Source organism: Arvicanthis niloticus, chromosome 5 (assembly GCF_011762505.2).
Source record: "Arvicanthis niloticus isolate mArvNil1 chromosome 5, mArvNil1.pat.X, whole genome shotgun sequence".
NCBI classification, from domain to species: Eukaryota; Metazoa; Chordata; class Mammalia; order Rodentia; family Muridae; genus Arvicanthis; species Arvicanthis niloticus.
Genome location: NC_047662.1, coordinates 2,109,669 through 2,133,125, shown reverse-complemented (window position 1 = coordinate 2,133,125; position 23,457 = coordinate 2,109,669). Strand labels below are relative to the sequence as shown.

Genomic DNA, 23,457 nt, shown 5'->3' with positions numbered 1-23,457 from the left:
GTCCATGTGGTGGAAGGAGAGAACATTGTCTTCTGACCATCACACATGCACTATGGCACACTCGTGCATGGGTGGGTGGGTGGGTTGATAGAGACAGGTAGGTAGGTAGGTAGGTATGTAGGTAGGTAGGTATGTATGTAGGTAGGTAGGTAGGTAGGTAGACAGGTAGGTAGGTAGGTAGGTAGGTAGGTAGGTAGGTAGGTAGACAGGTAGGTAGATTAAATGCTTGGCTTGATCCCTGGCTTACATGGGCTCTATGGTCACATCGACAAGGACTGTAACTGACAGAGAGACCATCAGCCTTGGAGGTTTTGGGGGGCATTTCTAACAGGAGAAGTTCTGCAGATGGATTCTGATGGCAGGACCCTGACTTGCCTCCGCTGCCAGCACAGGCTTCTGAGCATAGGCTACACCCATTTAGTAATTTCATTGAACCTATGCAAATACATAGGGCACGTTCAGTAAGACTAGGCATGTTTCAGGAAAAAATTAGTTTACTGTGATTACCTTAGGTAGAAATGGGTTTACTGGCGAGATGCTCAGTCAGGAAAGAGTGAAGACCTGTGTTCAGATGCCAGAACCCACATTTAAAAAGAAAACAATACCAACAAAAAAGTCACATAAAAATCAACAACAGCGATGGGGCTGGAGAGATGGCTCAGTAGTTAAGACTACTTCGTTGCTATTGCAGAAGACCTGGGTTCAGTTCCCAGCACCAAACATCTGTAACTCCAGTTCCAGGGGACCCGATACCCTCTTTTGGCCTCCACAGGCACACCAGGCATGTGGTGCACAGACATACATGCAGGCAAAACACAAATAAAAATAAAATGAATAAATATAGATTTAAAACAAAAACAGACAGAGCAACAGATGCCTGCAAGCAGAGGGTAGAGGGAATCCAGAGTTCTCTGGCTGGTTAGTCCAGCCCAGTCACTGAACCCAGAGCCTTTGTCTCAACACAGTCAGGTGGACAGGAACTGAGGGAGACACTGGACATGACCTCTGACCTCTACATGCACCCTGGCACACCTACACACATGAACAAATAGACACCTAATTTTTTTAAAGAAGAAATGAGTGTTAATATAGGGGAAAATCATATTTTCATAGGAAAGTATGTTTGTCCCTAGCATCTCCCATCTTCTGTCTTTCTGGACTACCACACATCTACAAACTGGGCAGGATCCTGAATCAGCTAGTCGGTGCCCATATATGGCTGTCACTGCCCAAATCCATGGTTTTAACTTCCTCTCAGGCTTCTGCTTTGGAGTGTTTTTGGAGTGCTTTGGAACCTGCCCTTCTCCCTAAAGTCCTTCAGGCTGAGGCTGCACATTGTAAATGTCCCCAGCTCAGGTGCTTCTGTGTGGGCAGGATTCAAAAGGGGTTACAGTGGCTGCTCACACATTCCTGGGGCCTCAACCTGTGCAAGAATTGGAAGGTCAGGCCCACAGAACTCTCCATCACTGCCCTTCCAGTCCCCGCACTTCATACTGCTTTATGGCCTGTTTCAATGGTTCATTTCTGTTTTCCCCTTGGTCTGTATAAAGCCCTCTTTAGTGGACTGTGATAGTAAACACACCCACCAATGTTGGTACTGTCAACCTGCTTTGGAAAGCATCAGGTGGACAACTGTTGGGATTCACGGTGTCACCTCAGACCCAGGCTTTAGGAAACCAGAACCTGCCACTTTGACATACCAGTTACTGGAAGCCAAAATCGATAGAGAACTAGCAACACATGCAAAGCCTAACCCCACCCAACTGCCTAGAACAAAAGGAAAAACCTCTACTTGTGCAGCAAATCAGTAACACAGAGAAAATGTCCGAGAGAGAGAGAGAGAGAGAGAGAGAGAGAGAGAGAGAGAGAGAGTCAATGCCCAGAACAGCTTACTCCAAGGTGGTGTCCACTCGCTGACAGAAGATGTCTGCATAGCAAGGAGACTGCTAATGACCATCCACTCCTCCCCAGGTTCCTGAGATCTGCCTTTCTCCTGCAGAAGTCCCACACCCTCATCCCCTCGAGATTCCAAGCAATGTACACCTTTGATCCCAGCACTTGGGAGGCAGAAAATGGTAGATCTCTGAGAGTTCCAGGCCAGCCTGGTCCACATAGAGAGTTCTAGGCTAGCCAGAGCTACATAGTAAAAATTTACCAATAAAATAATTGTGACCCCTGGCAATGGGCAAAGAGACACCTTGTTGGTAATGTCCTTCTTCTATCAGTCAGGGGCAGAGCAGATGGCAGTCCTATTTTCATTTTAGCTTGGTGCCTGGCTTGGTGGCCAAAGCTGTTTTATGCCTAGGACTCATCAAGTCAAATCAAATCACATCAAACCCAGGCAGCACAGTACAGGAGGAAGAAGACAGAGATCTCTTCCACCACTCCACATGGTTTAGGCGGGAAAAGATACCCACAGACCTGCCCTCCACCACTGCACAGGCAGGTCACAGACACACAAAGCCACCAAGCAGCGCAGGCGGAGGAAGAAAGACAGAGACCTGCCACAGCACCCACAGATCTGCTTCTGGAGCATAGACATGGAGGCTGTAGACACTCATTTGCCAAAATGCCACAAAGCTTGGACCAAAGAATGTCACGCCGGGGCCCTCCAGTAACACAACCAGCCTACTGCGGGAGCCACCGCCACAACGTGCAACTGTGTGGTGGTCAGATGGGAGAGAAAGGGAAGTGGAGCAGCTTAAACAATATGAAGAAAGATGGAACTGGAGACGCTAGGGTGGAGGGGAGTAGCTTGTTGTGAGTGAGGACCCCCCCCCCCCGCAACCTGGGGCCATAGTAAGATGGCAGCCTGAGCTGCCACTGAGGGTCATGTCTGGGTCCATGGCTATTCAGAGGTGGGTGTTAGTGTCCGTAGCTCACATTATCATTAGAGAACATGGGTTGTCCCTTGTCAGAGCAGATGTCCAAGAGTTGTACAGAACTGGCCCGCTCCTCACTGGCTTGGCCCTCTGGCCCCGTCCCTCACTGGCTTGGTCCTCTGGCCCCACCCCTCATTGGCTGAGGCCCTCTTGAGAGTTTGCCCATCATTCACCAGCCACATTTGGGAGAGCAAGCCCTGCACCTCACCCAGGCAGCACAGTGGAGCTGGCCTTGGTGGGTGTGGGGTGTGGGTGAGTAGACCCTGAGAGCATGAGTGTGGAAGGGCTAACCCTGCCACTTGTCTGCCATGGGGTGGCACGGATACAGAGGTGAATCCCCTCTCCTCCACACTTCCAGTAGTTGGGAAAGTTGCACACAGGGTTATGAATTCGGGAGAGCTATCCCTACCCCTCGTTGGTTGCAGCATTTAGGAGAGTGGGCCCTGTAACTTGCCTGGATAGCACAACAGAGCTGACCCTGACAGGGGGGGGGGGTTGGATTCTTGATACCTCTATCCTGGCCTCTCCAGTGCTGAGATTGCAGGCATTTGGCCCTATTCATGGTTCTAAAATTGGTTTTCTCCCATTAATCTGGGCAATGCCCATCAAAGTCACTCATCAAACAAAGAGTTTGGGCAGATGGAAGAAAATAGTTTTCCCCCCTCAGGTCATTCTCTAGGAACCTGACTCCACCTGCAAGGGTCATCAAGTGTTACATCCACTGTCCCTCTGACATTCCAATGTCTCCTTCATCACATTGACCTACTTTCAAAGCCTTTATTACTTCACAAACAAGGTTGTTTCTTCCGTCCGGCCACCCCAGCCTTAGTGGAGATGAGGCTTCTTTCTACTTCTTCAGGATGCTTCTCCTACCCCTAAAGCCATGTTGATGCCTTGTGAAGTTCCCCAGCAGCCCCTTGAAATAGACAGCCAGAGCAAGCAGAACATGCTTGGCCCTGACAGTGCAGAACCCTATGCAGAGGGAGTGTTGTAAATACATAAAATTAAATACAAGGAATTCTCCCCAGAACCTCAGGTGAGCCACACATCTGACTACAGGTACCCTTAAAGGAAATCAAAGAGGATAGACTCAGAGAAGGCTAGGAGAAGGTTATGCTGCACAGAGTCCGAGACTGTAGGCAGACCTGCAAGACAAGGAGCTGACAAGATTGCCAGATCTTGAAGAAACATAGAGGGGACTCCTATCTGAGGGGAGCTAATCTTGAGCACACAGTGGCAGGTAGCCCCTGGTTATCAGAATATATAGTGGCAAATTAGACATATGGTTTATGCTCATGACCTATGGCATAGTAAGGTCACAGTGGTCAGAGTGTTCAAATGACATTATTAATCTATGATGTTCATACCTCTGGGTTAGGACAAGGTCAAGTCAAGCAGCAGCTGTCATAACTCAGAATTTCAAGTTGGCAACGAGAACAAAAATTTGAGCTTTCTGCCAAGCTGGGACATCTAGTGAAACTATCAGTAATTGTAATGAGTGAGGAAAAATACCACAGAGTGTTAAAAAAAAAAATGTGCTTGTTTGTTTATACACTCATGACTGAAGATGAGAAATTTCACTTTGATATTAATGCAAATGATGGTGGTTCTTTTCTTCTTACATGAGTTCACATCACTCCGAATTCTAGTTACCTACCCTCAAAGAGACCTCTCAACAGAACGCCCCATGCAGGGTTCTAGGGTCCTGTGTCCCTGTCTGATATTTACTAGGTTATATTTTTACATCCAGCACTAGCTAAACTGGAGAGAACCACCCAGAAGCTCCTACCCAGGACTGCTTGTCAGATCTGAGATCTCAACTCCTGCACTGTGAAGACGAAACTCCAGGCCCCTGAAATCACATGCTAAAACCTCCATTACCTCATCTGTAAATAGGCATAACTACAGTACCTACATCAAGGGAATGTTGGAGAATTACAAGCAAAAGTAAAATCCTAAATTATTAAGCCTAATACCAGCACACAGCCAGTGTGCACTAAGTGCTAATCCCTTCAGATACTTCATAAGCAATAGTTTTGCCAAGCAATCCCTCCCTCCTCTTTGATCCCCCCCCCCCTGTGGAGCAACAAGTTCAGGGAAAACAAATTGTTTTAAAGAAAAAGTGTCTGCAAAGGCAGATGGACCGATCACAGATTGTTCTGCAATGTGGCTCCTATGGAGAGGACATTGCCTGCTTGTAAGATGACTGTAGCTGCACTAAATGTATCTGTTACACTCCTTGCTGCACATTCAGACAGAAACAAGATTGAGTGGTCTGGGTTCCGGGAGTCTCTGACACACTGTTACTCATCAGTAGAGTCGGTGTCAGCAACATTTAAAAGTATCCTCTTAGTCTTTGATGAACCAGGAAACTAAAGGGTGCCTCAAAGTTCCTTCTTAGAAGGAACACAAAAACAGTGTCTTGAGGATTTCTCTCTGCCCCATGCCCCAACACCACTCACCATTCACCATTCACCAAGTCTTTTGTTCTTGCTTCTGAGAGGTAAATCACCCTTGAATTTGCTGACAGAAAATCTCTCATTGAGATGTAGGTGTGACTTTTAAAAAATGCGATGGCAAAAATGACAAGAACTTTGGAGTTCTAGGAGCCTTGTGTTGGCGCACCCCTGGATAGCAGCAGGATGGTGACCCCCCTCAATCCTCAGCCCTCAGCCCTGTCCCCCTTCTTCATCTCTATTCTAGCTTTGCTCCTTCACATGTGTCAGCACTAGAAGCCCATTTCAGGGCCTGGGTTGGGCATGCTCTATAAATAAACATGAAACAGAAGCATCTTTACCACAGGACATACTCCTAACAGATGCCACAGACTCCACCCAGGTCATAGGCAAATCCCTGCCTTACTGCCATGATCTCTCCAAAACCTAGGAAACTGGCCCTCTCCCCTGGGTTCTTGGCCCACCCAATCCTAGAGCCAAAATCTAGGACCCAATGTCACCACATTTGTGGACCACTTAGTGGGTATCAGCACTCATCCATTCTGGCTACTTTTCTAGCTGTGTATGTGCATACACGTGTGCCACAGTGCATGTGTCATGGTCAGAAGACAATGTTCTCTCCTTCCACCACATGGATTCCGTGGATGGAACTCAGATAATCACCCTTGGCAGCAAGCACCCTTATACACCCCAAGCCAGTTTCTTTCTTATACAAATAACTCTACCTCTATGGAAACAAGCATCCCAGTCATTCCTTCCTTCAGCCAGGGTTAGGCAGTTTCCATTTTGTTTACAAAGGCTAATTGACTAGGTTTCTTTAAGCTCTTTGAGAAGAGCACTGTTAGGACTCCGTTTTGAAGATGGGTAATCTGAAGTTCCGAGGGTTTAAGTACTTTGCTCAAGGTCCAAGGACACGGAGAGTATTTGAATTCAGCATCTGACTTATAATCCAGAATGTTTTCACATGGGGTGGCCATCAGAATGGGCGGGCCCTGACTGCTTCACAGAGCCATCACTAGAAGGACAACATTACTCTGATCCTGTAGTTACCTGTGCTTGATAGCCCCCCCCCCCCCATAGGCCTGCCAGTAGCTCAAGACTAGTTAGTGGGTATGCAACACCTTTGAAAACGTTTACCTGATTTTTAAAATTGCATACACAAAATCTATACAGTCATGAATGACAAAATTTTAAATACCTTTTGTTCACAAAGTAATGTTTTTAAATTTTTTATTGAATAAATCAAAGGTTGCAGGGGCGAATCAGCGTTTGCAACACACCAAAGATTTGTGATACATTTTGTCTCTGTTGAGTTTTTTTCCCCCCTAAAGCTAAACCGCAACACAGACTACCAACAACCAGGAAAACCAATGAGAGGGCAGTGAAACGCAGCAGGTAGAGGTGCTTGCTACCTATCCTGGCCACTTGAGTTAAATCCCCAAGACTGATAAAAATGGAAAAAAGAGACTAGATTCCTAAAGATGTCCTCTGACCAGTACACTGGGGCGCACACAGACACAATTTAAATTTTAAATGAAGAAAAAAAAAAAAACAAACTTCCCCCCAAATATTGTTGCGACTCAGGTCCTACATGCCCAGTTAATTAAAAAACAGATCTCAGCACATTTGGGAACCAAGTGTCCTGGGGCTCAGAAGTCAGCACTATTTTCCTGGCACACCTCCCCCCCCCCACACGCACACACACAGACACACACACACAGGTGTGTATGTGGACAGGTGCCTACAGATGTGATCATCTCCCAAGGGTGAGAAGGTAACTGCTGCCCAGCCCAGAAGGGCCTGATGTGGAGCAGCAGAGAGCAGGGGCAGCCCTGGTTCTCTACCTGGAAGACTAGGGAGGCAGGTGAGGCACCACAGTGAACTCAACACAGGAACAGCAGTAACCCACCAAGAACCCACACCTCGGGACCAGCACAGAGATCCAGCTCTAGCTGGCTTTCCTCTCTTAGTCTGCTTCTATGGCGAGACCTGAAAGGCCTTCAGCCTTACAGAGGTCGGACTTTGCATTTCTTGTAAAGGTAGGAAACCCACGCACCTCCCAATTTCCCCTCCCAACCAGACCCGAGCCCTAGCATCTCCGGGAATGGTGATCCCTTGCCACCTGTGATGGACAGTGTGGGCAGGAGGCAGGTCCATGGGTTGCGAGACTGCATCTACTCCTAGCCCCACTCCGGCCCCTCCTGCCACTGACGCGGGGTCCCTGGGGCCGTTCACATGGCTAGCACCCAGGCTGCCGCTCACCCTAACCCCAGCCTCGGAACCTAGTGAGAGATTGCTGGCCCTAGCTCGGGTCCCAGCGCTGCCTACCTGCTCGGAGCCGGGCGTCGGTGTCGCCCGAAGGCTGGGCTGCAGCGCTGCCGCCTCGCCGGGATACGGGGAGGGCTGCGGGACGGCGGGTTATATGGGCGCGGGGCAGGAAGGCGGTGGCGAGGGGGCTGCCGCAGGCTTAGCGCCTTTCTCGGCAGACCGGCGGGAAGGCAGCGCGGGCACTCAGCCGTGGCGGGAGGAGGGCCGGCCACCGGGGCCCCGGGCTCCCACGCGCGCCCCGCCTCCCCAGCTGGCTCTGCCCGAGTCGGGGTCCGGGCCCCGCTCCTCCCGCCTCCTTCCCGCCGCCGCTTGGCGCGCGTCGCCCTGCGAGCCCCAGCGGGGTCTCCTCCGTGGGGCCGCACGCTAGTAGCCTGAGGCTTGGGCGAAGCGAGACGGGGCCGCGACCTTTGGCGGGGCTCGGGGCGCCAGGAACCGTGCGCAGGCGCCGAGGGGGTGGACACAGGACGCCCGAAGCCCTGGACTCCCTCTGAGTATCTCCTCCGCCTTCTCCCCAGACGCCCATCTACCCCGATCGCCCTCGCTGCCCCTACTGCCCTGAGTCTGCAACCCAGGGTGGGCAGGAGCGTCCTCAGCGGAGTGGCTGCGCTTCCTCCAGGGCTCGCCCCGTCCTGAGACAATCTGGAGGACGAAACTGAACACTGAAGGCCCCGGAGGAGAACCGTTGTCGTTCCGCCAGCACGAGCCGGGCTCGAAGCCCCCTGGATTTGCCTGGCCGAGACCACAGCCCGCCTGGAAAGAGGGTCGAGCGCAGACCCTCTGGGTTGGATTTTTCAAACTCCAGCCAGAAGTTGCGCCTCCTGAACCCACACACCCCGAGGGCCACGGCCCGCAGTCCGGGTTTCCTAGCTCAGGGTATCAAGAGTCTTTTCTTGGGTTGCCAACGTGCACGGAGGTGGTGTTAGTGTCCTAGGCGATGCCCAACGGATGCCCACAAACTGCGCACACAGAGCGGCTCGTGGTTAGTTAGGGGACTCGTCTCTGGCTCGAGATGCCTACTGCACCACCGGCCCGGCCCGCTGGGCAAGTGAGCGGTCCCCGTGCCCTCATCTGGTGCGCAGGCCCTTAGTCCGGCACACGGAAGGAGTTGCGTCCTTGTGGGACCCCTTAGTGGTTCTGCAGGGTGGTCCTTGCCCAAAGTGTTCCCACACGCCCTGGAAGTCGCTTTAGTGACGCTAGTGGCATTGCAAGAGGGTCGGGCTGGTGTAGACCGGATCTCCCTTGCACTGAAAAGCCTGACCTGATGCCCGGCCGATTGCTACCAGGAGTGATTATTTCTGAGCTGCAGGTTAGGGGCCAAAGATGAACCAAGCAAGAGTTTGGGGACTGTTTGGAAACAGAAAAGGCCAGCACGCTGTCCGCGCACTCTGCAGGTTCTCTCTGAACGGTGCAAGCACGGTCATTCATTCATTCATTCATTCACTCATTCGTGGAAGTTAGTTGCCGCGGTGCGGAAGAGGCTCGGAGCTATGAGCTGATACCAGATCCCGGTCTTACAGAACTCAGCGCCGGTGACAGCGGCTGAGCAATCAAATGATCCTCAGATCCTCAGATCAATCAAATGATCCTCAGATCAATCAAATGATCCTGGGTGCAGACATCCAACCTCCCCGAATGATACCGGAATGGAGAGCCCTGTGGGGCACAGAACTCGGGTACTGCGTGAAGGAGGGAGCAGAGCACTTTGGGGAGCGAGCCGGGTCTGAAGCCCAGTTGGGGGTGCTGTACCCTACGGATGCCCAGCGGGGCTGCCGTCCAGGGTACCGCTCACACGCCTGAATCAAGTCCACACTCTAACCCAGTACTTCCAGGAAGGTGAGGCGACCCACAAGATCCACATGCCTCTGAATTCGTTCTGCCATAGACCTGAAAAGCACCTGAAGGTCACGAGGTCACGCTGCAGGTGGACGCTCTCAGGAAAAGCTCGAAGCAAACCTACATTTATACTTACACGTGGAAAATAAATTGTAATAAACAGTATACTTTGTTTTATTATTTATTTTGCTCATTTATTTATTTATTTATTTATTTATATTGTTTGAGAAAGGGCCTCGCGTAGCCCAGCATGGCTTTCGACTATATAGGTAGCAGAAGATGATCTGGAACTTTGACTAGGATTTTTTAAAGTGTGCACCATTTATGGGGTTTACACAGTGCTGCGACCAAAACTTGGATTTCATGTATGCTAAGCAAGCACTCTGTCAATTGAGCCGCACTCCCAGCCCCTGTAACAAAAACTTTGTTATAGTCTAAAGAGGTGTATCGAAATACGACTATATACTTACACATAAATACATATTTACTTGCTTACACATAGATACGTATTTACATATAAATAGATGTATGTTTACAGTACAGACTTCTAGTTACAAACTGAATTTCAGATAAGGGAGTCTTTTAGTCCCAAGTATGTCCCAGGTAACATTTGGGAACGTACTTATATTGTGATTTATCTGAAGTCAGAATTTAGCCTTCCGTTTCGTTTCGCGGCTTGCTCCGAGATCCTCTAAGGCGCAAAGGCGCTGGGCCCCTTTAAGACTCGAGCTCGGACTCCCCGCCCCAGAATGCCGCGCGGCCGTTCGAGGCGCCCATTGGCTGCCGCTGGCTTCCGCCCCCGTACTTCCGGCCGCGGCCCACGGCGGTTGCGGGAGGTACTTCGGAGCCTGGCTGGCCCGGGCTGGCCGTGGCCATGAACTTCTCGGAGTCTTTTAAGCTCTCGGGCCTGCTCTGCAGGTTCTCTCCGGACGGCAAGTACCTGGTGAGCCGCGGCGCGCGGGGCGGAACCTCAGCGTGGGCGCGCGACATGTGCAGGGGGCCGGGGCGGGTCGAAGGGGGGCGGGAAGGGGGTCCGAGCGGGGCGGCTGGGGTTGGGTGGGAGGGGACTCGGGCCGGACTCGGGGGTGGGGGGAAGGAGGCAGGCAGAGGGGTTTCGGCCGGGACGACAGAGAACCAGATGATCGGGGAAAACGAACCTGAAGCAGGAGAGGCACCCAGAACAGGCTAGGGGGATCCTGGCAGGTGGTCAGGGTAAGGAAGGAGGACCTGGAGCAGGTGGCCCGGGCTGGGTGGGTGCCAGGCTCCCGGCTCCAGTTTCCCTTCATCAAAGTTGGATAAGATGACGCCGCTTTCACACATTTGAGGGCACAGGGGACGGCTGCTCATTATTATTTTGTGTATTTTCTCTCCTGTGAGCTGGTTAAATGGGGCCCTTCTTGGTGAAACTCACGACCTCTTTTCCATCCCGTGCAGATACATGATTTAAATAACTAGCTTTGGGTGCCAGGGTTGGATGTTAGCTGTCCGCTCTTTGGGTGACAGGATGACTTGTACTTGAGGTTTCAAGATACTCACCAATGCGACCATTGCAAATTCACAGAAGACAGACGTTAGGAAGCCATCATAAAAAAAATCATATAAAAAATCAATAAAAACTGTGGTTCCGTGCCAGTCGGGTAGCTTGGTTAGTAAGGGTACTTGCCATCAAGCCTGACGACCTGAGTCCCATCTCCAGGACCTACATAATGGTAGGAGAGAACTGTCCTGCATGTTGCCCTCTGACCTCCACAGAAGCCGTGACTAGTGCTTGACCCTTCTCACATACAAATGCAATCCTAAATTTCAAACACGCTTCCTTTTAATCTATCGTTCTCTTTTTAATTGACTGGCATCATTCATTCATCCATCCATTCATCCATCCATCCATTCAAGATACCGTTTCTCTGTAGCTCTGGCTGCCTTGGAACTCTGTGGACCAGGTTGGCCTTGAACTCAGAGATCTGCTACCTTCTGCCTCCTGAGTGCTGGGGATTGACTGAGCATGCCGCCATGCCTGGCTGTCTTGATTCTTAGTTCACACCCCTGCTGTGTTTGTCCAGGCCCTCCTTATGTATCATTCTAACTGTGTAGAAAGTGTCAGGACAGAGACAGCTTAGCAGGGAAAGGTGCTGCCGTGCAAGCGTGAGGACTTGAGCTCCAGCTCTGGACCAAAACACTGGAGGAGAGAATCAAGCACACACACATTGATACATTTTACCTTTTTCCAAGTGCCTCCAGAGAATAGGGTTGCTTTACTGTTCTGAAAGTTTTAGTGAACAGCAAAGAAGTTGCATTTGGTTGTCTGATATTTGTGCTTGCCCACTCCTCCAAATATTGTGGACCTCTTAATAATTGTTTCGTTCAAATCTTGTCCTAAATCCTGGGCAGAGAGGCGAGTCCATGTTTCCAATGTCAGTGTCTTCAGTGATTCCTAAGTAATCCATTGTAACAGGTCACTACCACTCACCAAACTCTGGTGTGAAGACACAAGCCCTCTGATAGGTCCTGGTTCTGATCTGCACGTGGCCTCCTGCTCTCTCCACAGAAGACAAATGTGGCTTCAGTTTTTTTTAAAAGTGTGTGTGTGTGTGGGGGGGGGAGGGTGGAGAGAAAGACTGTACGGGTGCCACAACACACATGTAGAGGACAGAGGACAACCCCAGCATTGTTCCATATGCACCTTGTTTGAGGTACAAGGTCTCTTACTCCTCACTGCATAGACCAGGCTGGTCCACATACACCTACCTCTGCCTCCCCTCTGGCTCGTCATAGTAACTAGGATTATAAACAGGCGTACACAGTTTTATGTGGCTTCTGTGCATCCAGACTTGCTTCTGAGGCAAGTTCTAGTTCTTGGCTTTTAGACTATGGTTTAATATGTAAAGCTGGCCTCTGAAAGTAGCCTAGCTCTTCTCCAGGGTGGTGATTACATGTGTGCACCATCACACCCAAGCAAGAAAAAATAAACACACACACTGGCTTTTTGAGACAGAGTTTCTTTGTGTAGCCCCAGCTGTCTTGAAACTTACTTTGTAGAGTAGGCTGGCCTCAAACTCAGGGATCTGCCAGCCTCTGCCTCCTGAGTGCTGGGATCAAAGATGTGTGCCACCCTTACCTGGCCAGTAATTTGTTGTTGTTGTTGTTGTTGTTAAATTTACTTGTACAAATCTGTGGGTTACAATATGATAATTTGGTTACTGTATACTGTGTAGAACTTTTAAATTTTTGTATGCTTCAACTTTTATCTTTTTCTAACTCATTTTGCAGTGAGCTCCTTAAGTATTGGTCCACATGAAGTGAAATGTGTCAAACAGGAGGGAAGGAGATGGCTACCGAGGCAGGGCTCCCTGCTGGAGATGCTATCTTGCTTTCTGTCACTTTTTAGGCTTCCTGTGTCCAGTACCGGTTAGTGGTCCGGGATGTGACGACCCTTCAGATCCTTCAGTTGTATACATGCCTGGACCAGATTCAGCACATAGAGTGGTCCGCTGACTCCCTCTTCATCCTGTGTGCCATGTACAGGCGGGGGCTTGTGCAGGTACGTACCACGTATTAGTGGAGTGCATACAGATGGCTGTTGTGTGTCTATGGGCCTTGAGCAGGTGTGTGCCGCTTGCATATGTGATGTGTGTAGACAGGCACATGCTACATATACATAAGACTCATGTAGGAGTGTCTCACGTGTGGATAAGGTGACTGTACTCACGGGGCATGTGCAACTGGTGGGCGCTGTTACTATAGCAGAGTCAGAATTAGGAAACCTTTCCAGGAGAGAAACTAGGAAGGAGTCGGATTTTTTGCATCTTTCTTTCAGGTTTAGGGGGAAATGCAATGAGACTCAAAGTTGCTTTCGTTTTTTATATATAATTTATTTTATATGCATTGGTGTTTTATCTGCATGTATCGGTGTGAGGGTGTCAGATTTGAGAGTTACAGACAGTTGTGAGCTGCCATATTAGGGCTGGGAACTGAACAGGGTCCTCTGGAAGAATACTCTGTGCTCTCCGCTGCTGAGGCATCTCTGCAGCCCCCAGAGCTGCTTTCCTTTAAATGTAATGCTCTCTGATAGTTAATCCAAATACTTTTGATGTGGAAAAACAAACACTGAAACAGCAAATTGTTCTTAGTCTTTGATCATGGTTTTTTTTGGAGTGGGAGGTATTTGCAATGGCAGTAGAGCAACTTGAACAAGGGTCTAGAAAGTTCTAGAAGGTTCTAGAAGGCAGTGTTTCGTTATTCACTAAGCCTAACTAATAAGGTCATAGGAATGGGCCATGAGCAGACCCTTCAAAGGTGCAGTGCAGTGAAGTCACCAGGAAGTGCAGTTTTCAGCCTCTGGACAACCTGAGGTAACAATGGTCCTCTTCCTCAGAGAGGCTTCCTAGGTGGTGCAGCTGGTTTGCAATCCTGTGTTTCTTTTATGAATCAAGGTCTGGTCACTCGAGCAGCCAGAATGGCACTGCAAGATCGATGAGGGCTCTGCAGGGCTGGTCGCTTCCTGCTGGAGTCCGGACGGCCGCCACATTCTGAATACTACGGAATTCCATGTAAGCTGGCCAAATGTAGCGGGTTCTGTTCCCTGCCTGAAATAGCCTGGGAATGTGAAAGTCTGGGTTCTGGGGCTGTATTCAGGTCAGAGTTCATAAACAGTATAATTTTAAAATCCTAATTTAAAGAAAAAATAGGACACTAAAAGGGGTTGTGTACCCACGATGGCTCAGTGGGTAAGGCCCTTGCTACCGAGCCACCTGACTTGGTCCTGTGAATGCACATGGTGGAGGGCGAGACGACTTGTGAATGATTTGTGAACGTTGTCTTCTTTACACAGATGTCCCCTGCTCCAAAGGCAGAGTAAACAGAAGTGTTAGAGGCAGGAGGCTAGACCAGCTCTCTGCAGTGCTTATGCAAACACCTTAAAGGGACAGGTGCTTATGCTAACATCGTAAAGGGACATGTGGCCGGGGCTTTTGGAGGCCTAGTTGAGTGTTTTCTAACAGGTTTGGCCAGCAGTCTTCATGCTCATGGGGTTCTGCAGACCAAAGTCCAGCTTCTAGATCTCATGGACCTGGGCTCAGTCCCTCGGCCAATGGCCCAAAGGAAAACTCTACCCTCTGTAGAGTAGACTGTACAGACTGCCATTGGGCACTGTTAACCTTCTGCTAGCTAGTTCATAGCTACTGTGCCTGTGGCATCAAAGTGAATGCCAACATCTGGTGTGGAGGAACATGTCATGGCAAGAGGACCCTGAAAAATGTCCCCACCCTTTTTGTTGTTTTGCGACGGGATCTCACTGTGTAGCCTTGGCTGTCCTGGAATGCACGATGTAGACAAGGCTCGCCTCAAACTCAGAGAACTGCCTGCCTCTGCTTCTTGACTACTGGGATGAAAGTAGCCACCAGCCCTGGCTTATCCTCAGCTTTTAGGTTTTAGCTTTTTGATAGTCCCATAGGCTTCATTCACCATGCTTAGTGGCTAGGAGGTGACCCTCTGCGCATGACGGATTCTTAGAGTGGACACGTAACTGAGAGTCATATGTTCCCACTCAGGACAGTTAGATCACTGTGTAGCCTTCTGGAGGAAGGAAGTCCACATGAGGGACACCTGCCTCCCATGAGACAAGAAGACGGTTGAATTGTGTTGCTGGTGCCTGGTCCATGGAAGACGCTCACCCACACTTCCCAGAACACCTCCAGGCCTTGAGAGCCTGCTGGCATAAGGGCACCTTTGGCTGCATTGCACAAAAGCCATTTTCTTCTTTTTTGGAGAGTCTTGGGGTATTTTGAGGCAGCATCTCTCACTTGAACCCAGAGCTCTCCAGTTGTGCTAGTTCAGCAAGCTTGCCTGTCACTGGGATCTTAGACAGGCCGCCATTCCCCCCGGCATGTGCAGGAGTGCTCTGGTTCCAGACGCAGTAAGGATTTCCCTGAGATTTTCCCAGTCCCTCACTGTGGGCTCAGTTGTCACCTGGTGACTGGTGACAGTCTGCTCTCGTGCTGCTTTGTGCAGGTACACTGAAGTAAACTTCATGTGAGCATGCAGTGTGGGTCCATTTTTATGTTTTCCAGTGTTAGGAATCTCTGTGAAGATGGGAGCATCCTAACTCTTCTCTCCCTCTCCCCGGCAGCTGCGAATCACTGTCTGGTCCCTGTGCACCAAATCTGTGTCTTACATCAAGTATCCCAAAGCCTGTCAGCAGGGTGAGTCTGCCCTTGTACAGTCCTGTGAGTAACTGTTCTGGGAGTGTGGACTTCTGTCGGCCAGAGCAGATAGAAAAAGCCACAGCAGCATCCCCCTCCCCCCAGCCTCCATCACTGTGCCCCCTCCCCCCAGCCTCCATCACTGTGCCCCTCCCCCCAGCCTCCATCACTGTGCCCCCTCCCCCCAGCCTCCATCACTGTGCCCCCTGTCCCCCAGCCTCCATCATTGTGCCCCCTCCCCCCAGCCTCCATCACTGTGCCCCCTGTCCCCCCAGCCTCCATCACTGTGCCCCCTCCCCCCAGCCTCCATCACTGTGCCCCCTGTCCCCCCAGCCTCCATCACTGTGCCCCCTCCCCCCAGCCTCCATCACTGTGCCCCCTGTCCCCCAGCCTCCATCACTGTGCCCCCTGTCCCCCAGCCTCCATCACTGTGCCACCTCCCCCCAGCCTCCATCACTGTGCCCCCTCCTCCCAGCCTCCATCACTGTGCCCCCTCTCCCCAGCCTCTGTGCTCCTTCCTGTGTCTCTGTGAGATTGCCTCCATGCCTGGACAACAGGACGCTATAGGAAGTAGATAGGAATGTCCTGGGAGGAGACTCTTACCTCCATTCCTACAGGGCACTCAGCTGCTCACAGTTGAGTTTGGAAATGCGTGCTTGCCTTTGGTGCCTAGCTGTCAACTTCACTTTACTAACTTTTTTAGTTAAGATTTATTTTTAGGGTGTGTGTGTGTGTGTGTGTGTATCTGCGTGCATGTGTGTGGTGTGTGGGTATAGGTGTGTGTGTGTGTGTAATGTGAATGCAAGGTGATAATGAGCCGTTTTGGGTTCTGGGATCAGTCTTCTAGAAAAGCAGCACAAGTGTTTAACCAGTAAACCATCTCGAGCTCAGCTCACTAGCTCTTCCGTCAGGGATGACGTCCTGTCACCCCTGAGCATCCCAGAACAGGGAGAGGAGAAAGGAGCCCCTTCCATTTGAGCCTCACTGCCCTGGGAGAAGGAGGAAGGCTGGGCCGAGTGCATGGGGTGACCAGTGGTCATGCTGCTTGCTCTTGAGCCCAGAACCTGCCAACAGTAGAGAGGCACACAGTGGGTGTGCTCCTCTTTGAGAGAGGCACACAGTGGGTGTGCTCCTCTTTGCTTTGTTGCCACAAGGAGTTTGCAGATCACATTGGACTGAAATGCATTGTAGGTCTGTTATGGTTTCTGTGGTCTCAGGTGTTAACTGTATCTAAAGAACAGTCTGGCTCTCCAGTCTGTTATATGAAGTGTTCCTGTTATTCTTGAGGACTTGACCTCAGGCCTTTTACACTAATGCAGGACTGGAAAAAAAATTGCTTAATGTTTTTAAGTAAGATTGTCCTGAATATTCATCTTACTTTCAGTTATTTGAAATGACAACCTTGAAAGATGGCCGAGCACTTAAGAGCATGTACTGCTCTTCCAGAGGGCTCTAGTTCAGCACCCAGCACCCAGGTCAGGTGGTTCACAACTGCCTAGAACTTGAGCTCCAACAGAACGGGACTCTTCCGTTCTCAGCAGGCACTCCTGCAGGCTGTGCATACGTATACACAGATGTATACGCATACACACACTAATTAAAAATGATAAAAATAAATTTAAAAGCGAAAACGAAATGCAGTCACAGAGCTGGCACAGTGTATACAGTGCTTGTTGTGCAAGCATGAGAATGTGAGTTCAAATCTCCAGACCTACAGTAAGGGCCAGGGCCAGGGCCAGGTACAGAGGCAGAAGTCTGTGATCCCAGCATGCCCACATCAAGATGGGAGGTGGAGACTGAGAAATCCAGAAGTTTGCAGGCCAGCTAACCTGGCGTATGCAACTGCAAACAAAAGATCTGTCCGGAGCAAGGCAGATGGGGAATATAGACACCCAAGGTTGTCTTCTTAACCCTCATGCACACACATGCCATGGCACATGTGCCTGGATTCACACACATGCACCACCACCACACACGCTCATGCACATACATGCACACACAATTGCAACTGCAAGCTGGGTTTTGACCATCAGGTGTGTCCTGAAGTTTCCTTTGTGAAAAATGGCCCCCTGCTATGTCTCACAAAGTGACATTTGTGACCCATTAAGAATCAGGTACTTGGGTTTGATTCTGTATAAATCACCCACCTCACCTGCAAGAGGTACAGGGCTGTTTGTCAGGTTCCCATGTGACAATGTCTTGCTCATGAGAAGAACATTTGGGGCTCCCTAATCTTGATCGGTCCTCTCCCTTGTCCCTTTTAAAAAGTCACCGCTGTGCTCTGATGCTGTCCCACGCTCTGTTCCCGTTTACCATCTCTCTCCACAGGACTGACTTTTACCAGGGATGGCCGCTACCTGGCCTTGGCGGAGAGGCGAGACTGCAGAGACTACGTGAGCATCTTCGTGTGTAGTGACTGGCAGCTCCTTCGGGTAGGGCCATCCTCTGCTGCTGGCTGGGAAAAGGGGTAGAACTGGAGTTCCTGATGATCCCAGAGGCTGTTGCAGCCCCTGGGGTAGACTGAATGATGGGGTCTCCATGGCCAGGGTCAGGGATCCTGTGTGTGACTCCAAGCAGTGCACAGTACGTGTGATCCAGACCTCGTGGTGCACACTTGGTGCACATTAGAAGCTGGCATGTTGACATGAACTTTGAACCCTCTTCTTTGCGTAAGGGAATCGCTCACTGCGAGGAGTGCAGTTGAGTTGGCCTGGGCAAAATGCCTCAGGAGCTGTACACTGAGCATCTGCCCTCCATGCCCACAAGCTTCAGACCCAGGAACGCATTTCAGTGTCAGTGTTAGAGAAACAGCTGAAGGGGTGCACTGGGGGAGCAGGCGGGCAGGTGAGGCTTGCCAGGCAGGGCTCAGTGAGAACAGTACAGGTACCCATGGGGATGAGAGCATGAGGCCTTGCCCAAAATGGTTGGCCTGCTGTGCACACTCACCAGGACAGCACACAGATCCTCTGTTTGTTGTTGCATATAAATGATACATGAGCCAAAAGCATTAGGTATAAAACAAATGCACTACTGCTCTAAGGATATGCTTTCAGACTGTCATGTTTTTTTTCTTGTGCGGAAGCACTTTGACACAGACACCCAGGATCTCACAGGGATCGAGTGGGCCCCGAATGGCTGTGTGCTGGCAGCGTGGGACACCTGCTTGGAGGTATAGCACATGGCCGGCAGCACATTCTTTTTCAGGAGCGTTCACCTGCAGGTACCTGTGTGCTCTCAGTGCTGTGAGCTGCTGGGCACTGAAGGGCTACACGCAGGGCCTGTGACATGTCTAAATGTCTCCTCTGCAGTACAAGGTTCTGCTGTACTCCTTGGACGGCCGCCTGCTGTCAGCATACTGTGCCTATGAGTGGTCCCTGGGCATCAAGTCTGTGGCTTGGAGTCCCAGCAGTCAATTTCTGGCCATTGGGAGCTATGATGGAAAGGTAGGAAGTGGCTCAGGGCGCCGGCCAACTCCACCAGCTGCAGACAGCAGCAGCCCGTGAGCTACCTGCATGTCATTGTCACGGTTCCTTCCCTAGGTGCGCCTTCTAAACCATGTGACCTGGAAGATGATCACCGAGTTTGGGCATCCTGCAGCCATTAATAATCCCAAGATAGTAAGTGTGCATACACCTCCACCTGAGCACCTCGACCTTCCTTGATTGCTGTGATGTCATCTTCCCTGCTCCTGCCCCTCATGCTCTACTTGGTCAAAGGGTGTGTGTAGTCCAGGCTCCTCTGTGGACTGAGCCTGTCCTAGCCAGACGCTCAGCAGATCCCTGGGGAGACTGAACTGGGAAATCCTGAGCATGGGCCATCCTGCCAGAGCAGAGCACACAGACAAGCAGAGAGGACCATGGGAGCTGCTCAGCGGACCGCAGGTGGGGCAGCCCAGGCCCGGGAACCAGAAGTGCAGCGTTGAAGGCATGTTCTGAAGCTCAGTAGTGCTGAGTCCTCTTGTCTTCTGTCAGTGGTCTGGACCAAGGACAGATTTCTGTTTCCCTTGGACAAGGAAGGGCCAGGGCCACAGCCTGGGGCTCGGTTAGCTGCTTCCAAGCCTATGTCAGCAGAACCCGGTAGGAAGGAGAGGCTGGATGGAGGTGAGGCTTTAGTCAGGGTTCTCCTCCAGTAGCAGTGGGTGAACCTGGCCAGAGTACAGGTTAGAGATGACAGAGTACAGGGCCGGCCATGCAGGCTGCCAAGGTTTACCTTTGGTTCTACCGTGTGTGCTATGGTAGTTTCTCTGCCTGGGACTGTGGTGTATCCCACTAACCAAAGTGTGTGAGTGAGCTTTGTGTCACTGAGTCAGAGGACCTGGGACAGGACCAACCTAAAGTTAAAGTAGAACACGGGTTTATTGTGGCTCCTAGTTTCCAAGGTTTCAGTCCACGGTCCCTTCACGTTCACTTTGGGCAGCACATTGTGGTGGCGACAAATGGCAGAGCCATGCGGACCTTCAGCTGCTCTGACCAGGAAGCAGAGAGGTCCCAGCATGGCTTGCCCTCCCCCAACACGTGGGCCTCGAAGATCCACACTAGCGCCACATCTGTCAGGCCTGGCCATTTGCTACTCCTCAGCCTGGCCGCTGCTCACTGTCCTCTCCTCTCCTGGCTGCTGCTCACTGTCCTCTCCTGGCCGACTCTTCTCCATTATGTTGACAGTGCACACACAGGCCGCTGCATAGCTGTAACATAGGTTACCGTGCAAACATAGCCGTGTGGTCAGGGCCCATCTCTAAAGGACAGCCTGGCCAGCAGGACTGAGGTGGCAGCTGAGCTGTCCTTCACTCAAAGGGTCAGACTGGCTGCTGCCTCTTCCCAGTAATTTCCATTTAGGGCACTTAAGTTGGGCCACCTTCTGCTGGGCTCCCTGGCTCTTGTCACAGACTGGCTAGCGACACACCCGACACACCGTGTTTTTCAGGTTGTGTATAAGGAAGCTGAGAAGACCGCACAGCTGGGGTTGGGCCACCTGTCCTTCCCACCGCCCCGAGCAATGGCTGGCGCCCTCTCCACCTCAGAGAGCAAGTGTAAGCAGCACAGGGTCGTCCTCCACGGGAGAGCGTGTTCCATCCCAGACGAGAATCCTCTGTCCACATGAATCGCAGCAGAGGGTCGTCCTCCGTGGGAGAGCTTGTTCCATCCTAGACGAGAATCCTCTGTCCACATGAATCTCAGAGGCTGCTTGTTTGGGGTGGGGAGATTTCGAGACGGGGTGTCAGTCCTCCACTATAGAGATCACAGGTGTTCTCCTGTGAAGCCTGCCTCTCCTCCCTGCTCTGCAGTCCCTGAAGGAGTGAGGGGACGTCAGCTGTTCAGTGCCGCTGAGAGGGTGGCAGGCAGCCAGGCTTTAGGCTGTTCACACTGGCTTGTACTTAACCATCTGTTGGCTGATAGTTCTTTGATTCCCAGCTGGAAAAGGGCGGCCATCTGTGCCCCGAGACGCTGGAGATGGATAGAACTGCCAGATGTTCAAGTTGCTGGGACTAGCTCAGAAAGCAGACCTGAGCAGGCTTATAGCCTTTCTCTGGGGCTCCAGACTGCATTCTCTTATCCCCACCTGGGGTCCTGTAGGGACCGGGACTGTTGTCCCCGGGGACTTGTGATTATGCCTCTTACCACAGCTGCCCTCTTAAGCCCTCCAGCCAGCAAACCCTCCCATGCTCCTCAGCAGCGCTTCCCTTCCCTCTCTGCCCTCTCCCATTAACCGGTGCCCTCAGCATGTCTTCCCTGTCTGTGTTGCAGACGAGATCACCTCGGGGCCAGTTTCCTTGCAGACTCTGAAGCCGGTAGCTGACAGAGCGAACCCCAGGATGGGTGTAGGAATGCTGGCTTTCAGCTCTGACAGCTACTTCCTGGCATCAAGAAATGGTCAGTATCACACTCCTAGGCGGGGTGAGCTACTCAGGGCCCTTTGACGCCGAGAGTAGAGCTGAATGGAGAGGCAAAGCTCGGGGTAGCTGTGTGCTCGTCTCCCTGGTTTTCTGTGGAAATGGACGTTCTGCACAGCAGCTCCCTGCTAGTCAGCCCATGCCCTGCTCCCTCTTGTACACCTCACTGTGCAAGAACAGGGTCCAGCACTGACCTCTATGGGTCTGGTTTATTTGCATTTGGGGGGGCTACCTCTTTGATTTTATCTTTTTTATTTACTTTATTTCCTGACCACAGCCCCCCTCCTTCCTCTCCTTCCTGTCCCATCCATACAAGCCCCTCACCCTTACCCCCTTCCCTTCTCCTCAGAGGAGGACCCCCTTCCCCACTACCACCCCACTCTGGGGCATCTAGCCCCAGCAGGACTAGGCGCATCCTCTCCCACTGAGGCCCAACTAGACAGTCCAGGGTAGGGGAAGGGGATCCAATAGCAGGGGCTGGACCTAGGCCCCCTACACATTATAGCAAATGTGCAACTTGGTCTTCATGTGGCCCCCTAACAAGTGGAGTGGGGGGCTGTCTTGTTTGCATTTCTTACATCTACAGGTATAAAAACCACAGGAAAAAGAGGGGTTATGGCCTTGGAAGGCCTTTTCTTTGTTCTGGGTGCTGGTCCCTGAGAACAGCCAGAATTTGCTTGCAGAGGGCCAGCACTGACAATTGTCCTATCTCTGCTTCCTTGCAGACAATGTCCCCAATGCTGTCTGGATCTGGGACATTCAGAAGCTGAAGCTGTTTGTGGTACTAGAGCATATGTCTCCAGTGCGCTCGTTTCAGTGGGACCCACGGCAGCCACGGCTGGCCATCTGCACAGGAGGAAGCAAGGTGTACCTGTGGTCCCCAGCAGGCTGTGTGTCGGTGCAGGTACCTGGGGAAGGTAAGCACAAGCCAGCACATGGGGACATGGAGGCTCAGCATATGCTGGCCTCAGACAGGTTGATCTGCTTGAGCCTACTGACATGTGTCATGTCCATGTGGAAGATGCCCCCTCCGCTCTTGTGGGACCCTGCCTAGAGTGTGCCTGACAGGAATCTGCTGCCCTAAGCCTTCCTGGCTTTGTCTTCAGCCCTGGCATCACCAGACTCCTCTCACACCCACAGCTGCCCTCCCACAGGTCCTGGTTTCTAACCCTCTGGCCACCTGTCTCTCTAGGTGACTTTCCAGTGCTTGGACTGTGCTGGCATCTAAGTGGGGATTCCTTGGCCCTCCTTAGTAAGGATCACTTCTGTCTCTGCTTCCTGGAGACCAAGGAGAGGGTTGGCACAGCCTATGGACAGCGGGACGGCCTGTCTAGGACCTGAGTGGAAACCGAGGCAGCAGACTCTGCTGATCCCAACATGAGCAACGGCTGCCTAGGCTCTCAGATGCGATGGGCTATTCTGCCCATCTTCTGTAAATATGTATAAAGTTGTATGTAAAATAGGTGTTTGCTAATCCGTGGAACTGTGGTGGTCATTTTCTTCAAGTCCTTAGCTCAGAAGTCTGTCTTGGGAAGATGAAGAATCCTGAAGTAACGACACCAACCTGCCTTATGACCCTTTGCTGTTCCTTGGGCCATTTTCACAAGTGTGCTTGGAACAAGGGTGGACTCATGGCGGTCTGGTCAGCCCTCCTGCAGCAGGGTGCGAGGACCCAGCACCTGTGCCTGTCCCCATGTGAGCTGTAAATCCCACAACAGCTGGTCAGGTCTCTGGCCTTACAAGTGAGTTCTGCAGGGAGGACTGGGTCCCTGTCTGGCAGAGTGGAGGAACTCAGCCCCCCCAACAGGCCTCTGTATCCCTAGCAAGTGCCTTGAAAGCAGGCAGACCAGCATGTCTGCACTGGTAACCCG

At 51.4% G+C, this 23,457-nt stretch overlaps 2 protein-coding genes and 1 non-coding gene across 4 annotated transcripts in view; 2 read left to right on the top strand and 1 right to left on the bottom strand.

Annotated features, from left to right (window-relative positions):
• The window catches only part of Tp73 (tumor protein p73), an 80,848-nt gene extending 72,798 nt beyond the window's left edge, over positions 1–8,050 (bottom strand). Inside the window, exon 1 of the mRNA XM_076933626.1 lies at positions 7,667–8,050. The gene's annotated coding sequence lies outside the window, so the exon portion shown is untranslated. The remainder of the gene's footprint in view (positions 1–7,666) is intronic.
• On the top strand, positions 2,171–2,314 carry LOC117709696 (small nucleolar RNA SNORA48). The gene has a single exon (XR_004606940.1). It is a non-coding gene; the product is annotated as a small nucleolar RNA SNORA48 (small nucleolar RNA).
• Positions 8,051–10,306: 2,256 nt separating the features above from the next.
• On the top strand, positions 10,307–23,069 carry Wrap73 (WD repeat containing, antisense to TP73). 2 transcript variants are annotated; one of them, XM_034501589.2, is made up of 12 exons: positions 10,307–10,442; positions 12,885–13,037; positions 13,930–14,046; positions 15,624–15,696; positions 18,025–18,128; positions 18,779–18,865; positions 19,005–19,139; positions 19,236–19,313; positions 20,620–20,725; positions 21,441–21,566; positions 22,312–22,503; positions 22,779–23,069. In XM_034501589.2, exons 1-12 carry the CDS (start codon positions 10,374–10,376, stop codon positions 22,925–22,927), a joined length of 1,389 nt encoding a protein of 462 aa, XP_034357480.1. In that variant the 5' UTR covers positions 10,307–10,373; the 3' UTR covers positions 22,928–23,069. The 2 variants fall into 2 exon arrangements, with proteins under 2 accessions (XP_034357480.1, XP_076789740.1); XM_076933625.1 differs by lacking the exon at positions 10,307–10,442 and adding an exon at positions 10,588–10,711.
• Positions 23,070–23,457: the final 388 nt, after the last annotated feature.

What these genes read in the sequence shown, in the direction of transcription:
- Wrap73 (XM_034501589.2), top strand. Translation starts at nt 10,374, where the DNA reads ATGAACTTCTCGGAGTCTTTTAAGCTCTCGGGCCTGCTCTGCAGGTTC. An exon ending in CTCCACCTCAGAGAGCAAGT is followed by an intron (nt 20,726 to 21,440) that starts GTAAGCAGCACA and finishes TCTGTGTTGCAG; the next exon opens with ACGAGATCACCTCGGGGCCA. An exon ending in GGTGCAGGTACCTGGGGAAG is followed by an intron (nt 22,504 to 22,778) that starts GTAAGCACAAGC and finishes CTGTCTCTCTAG; the next exon opens with GTGACTTTCCAGTGCTTGGA.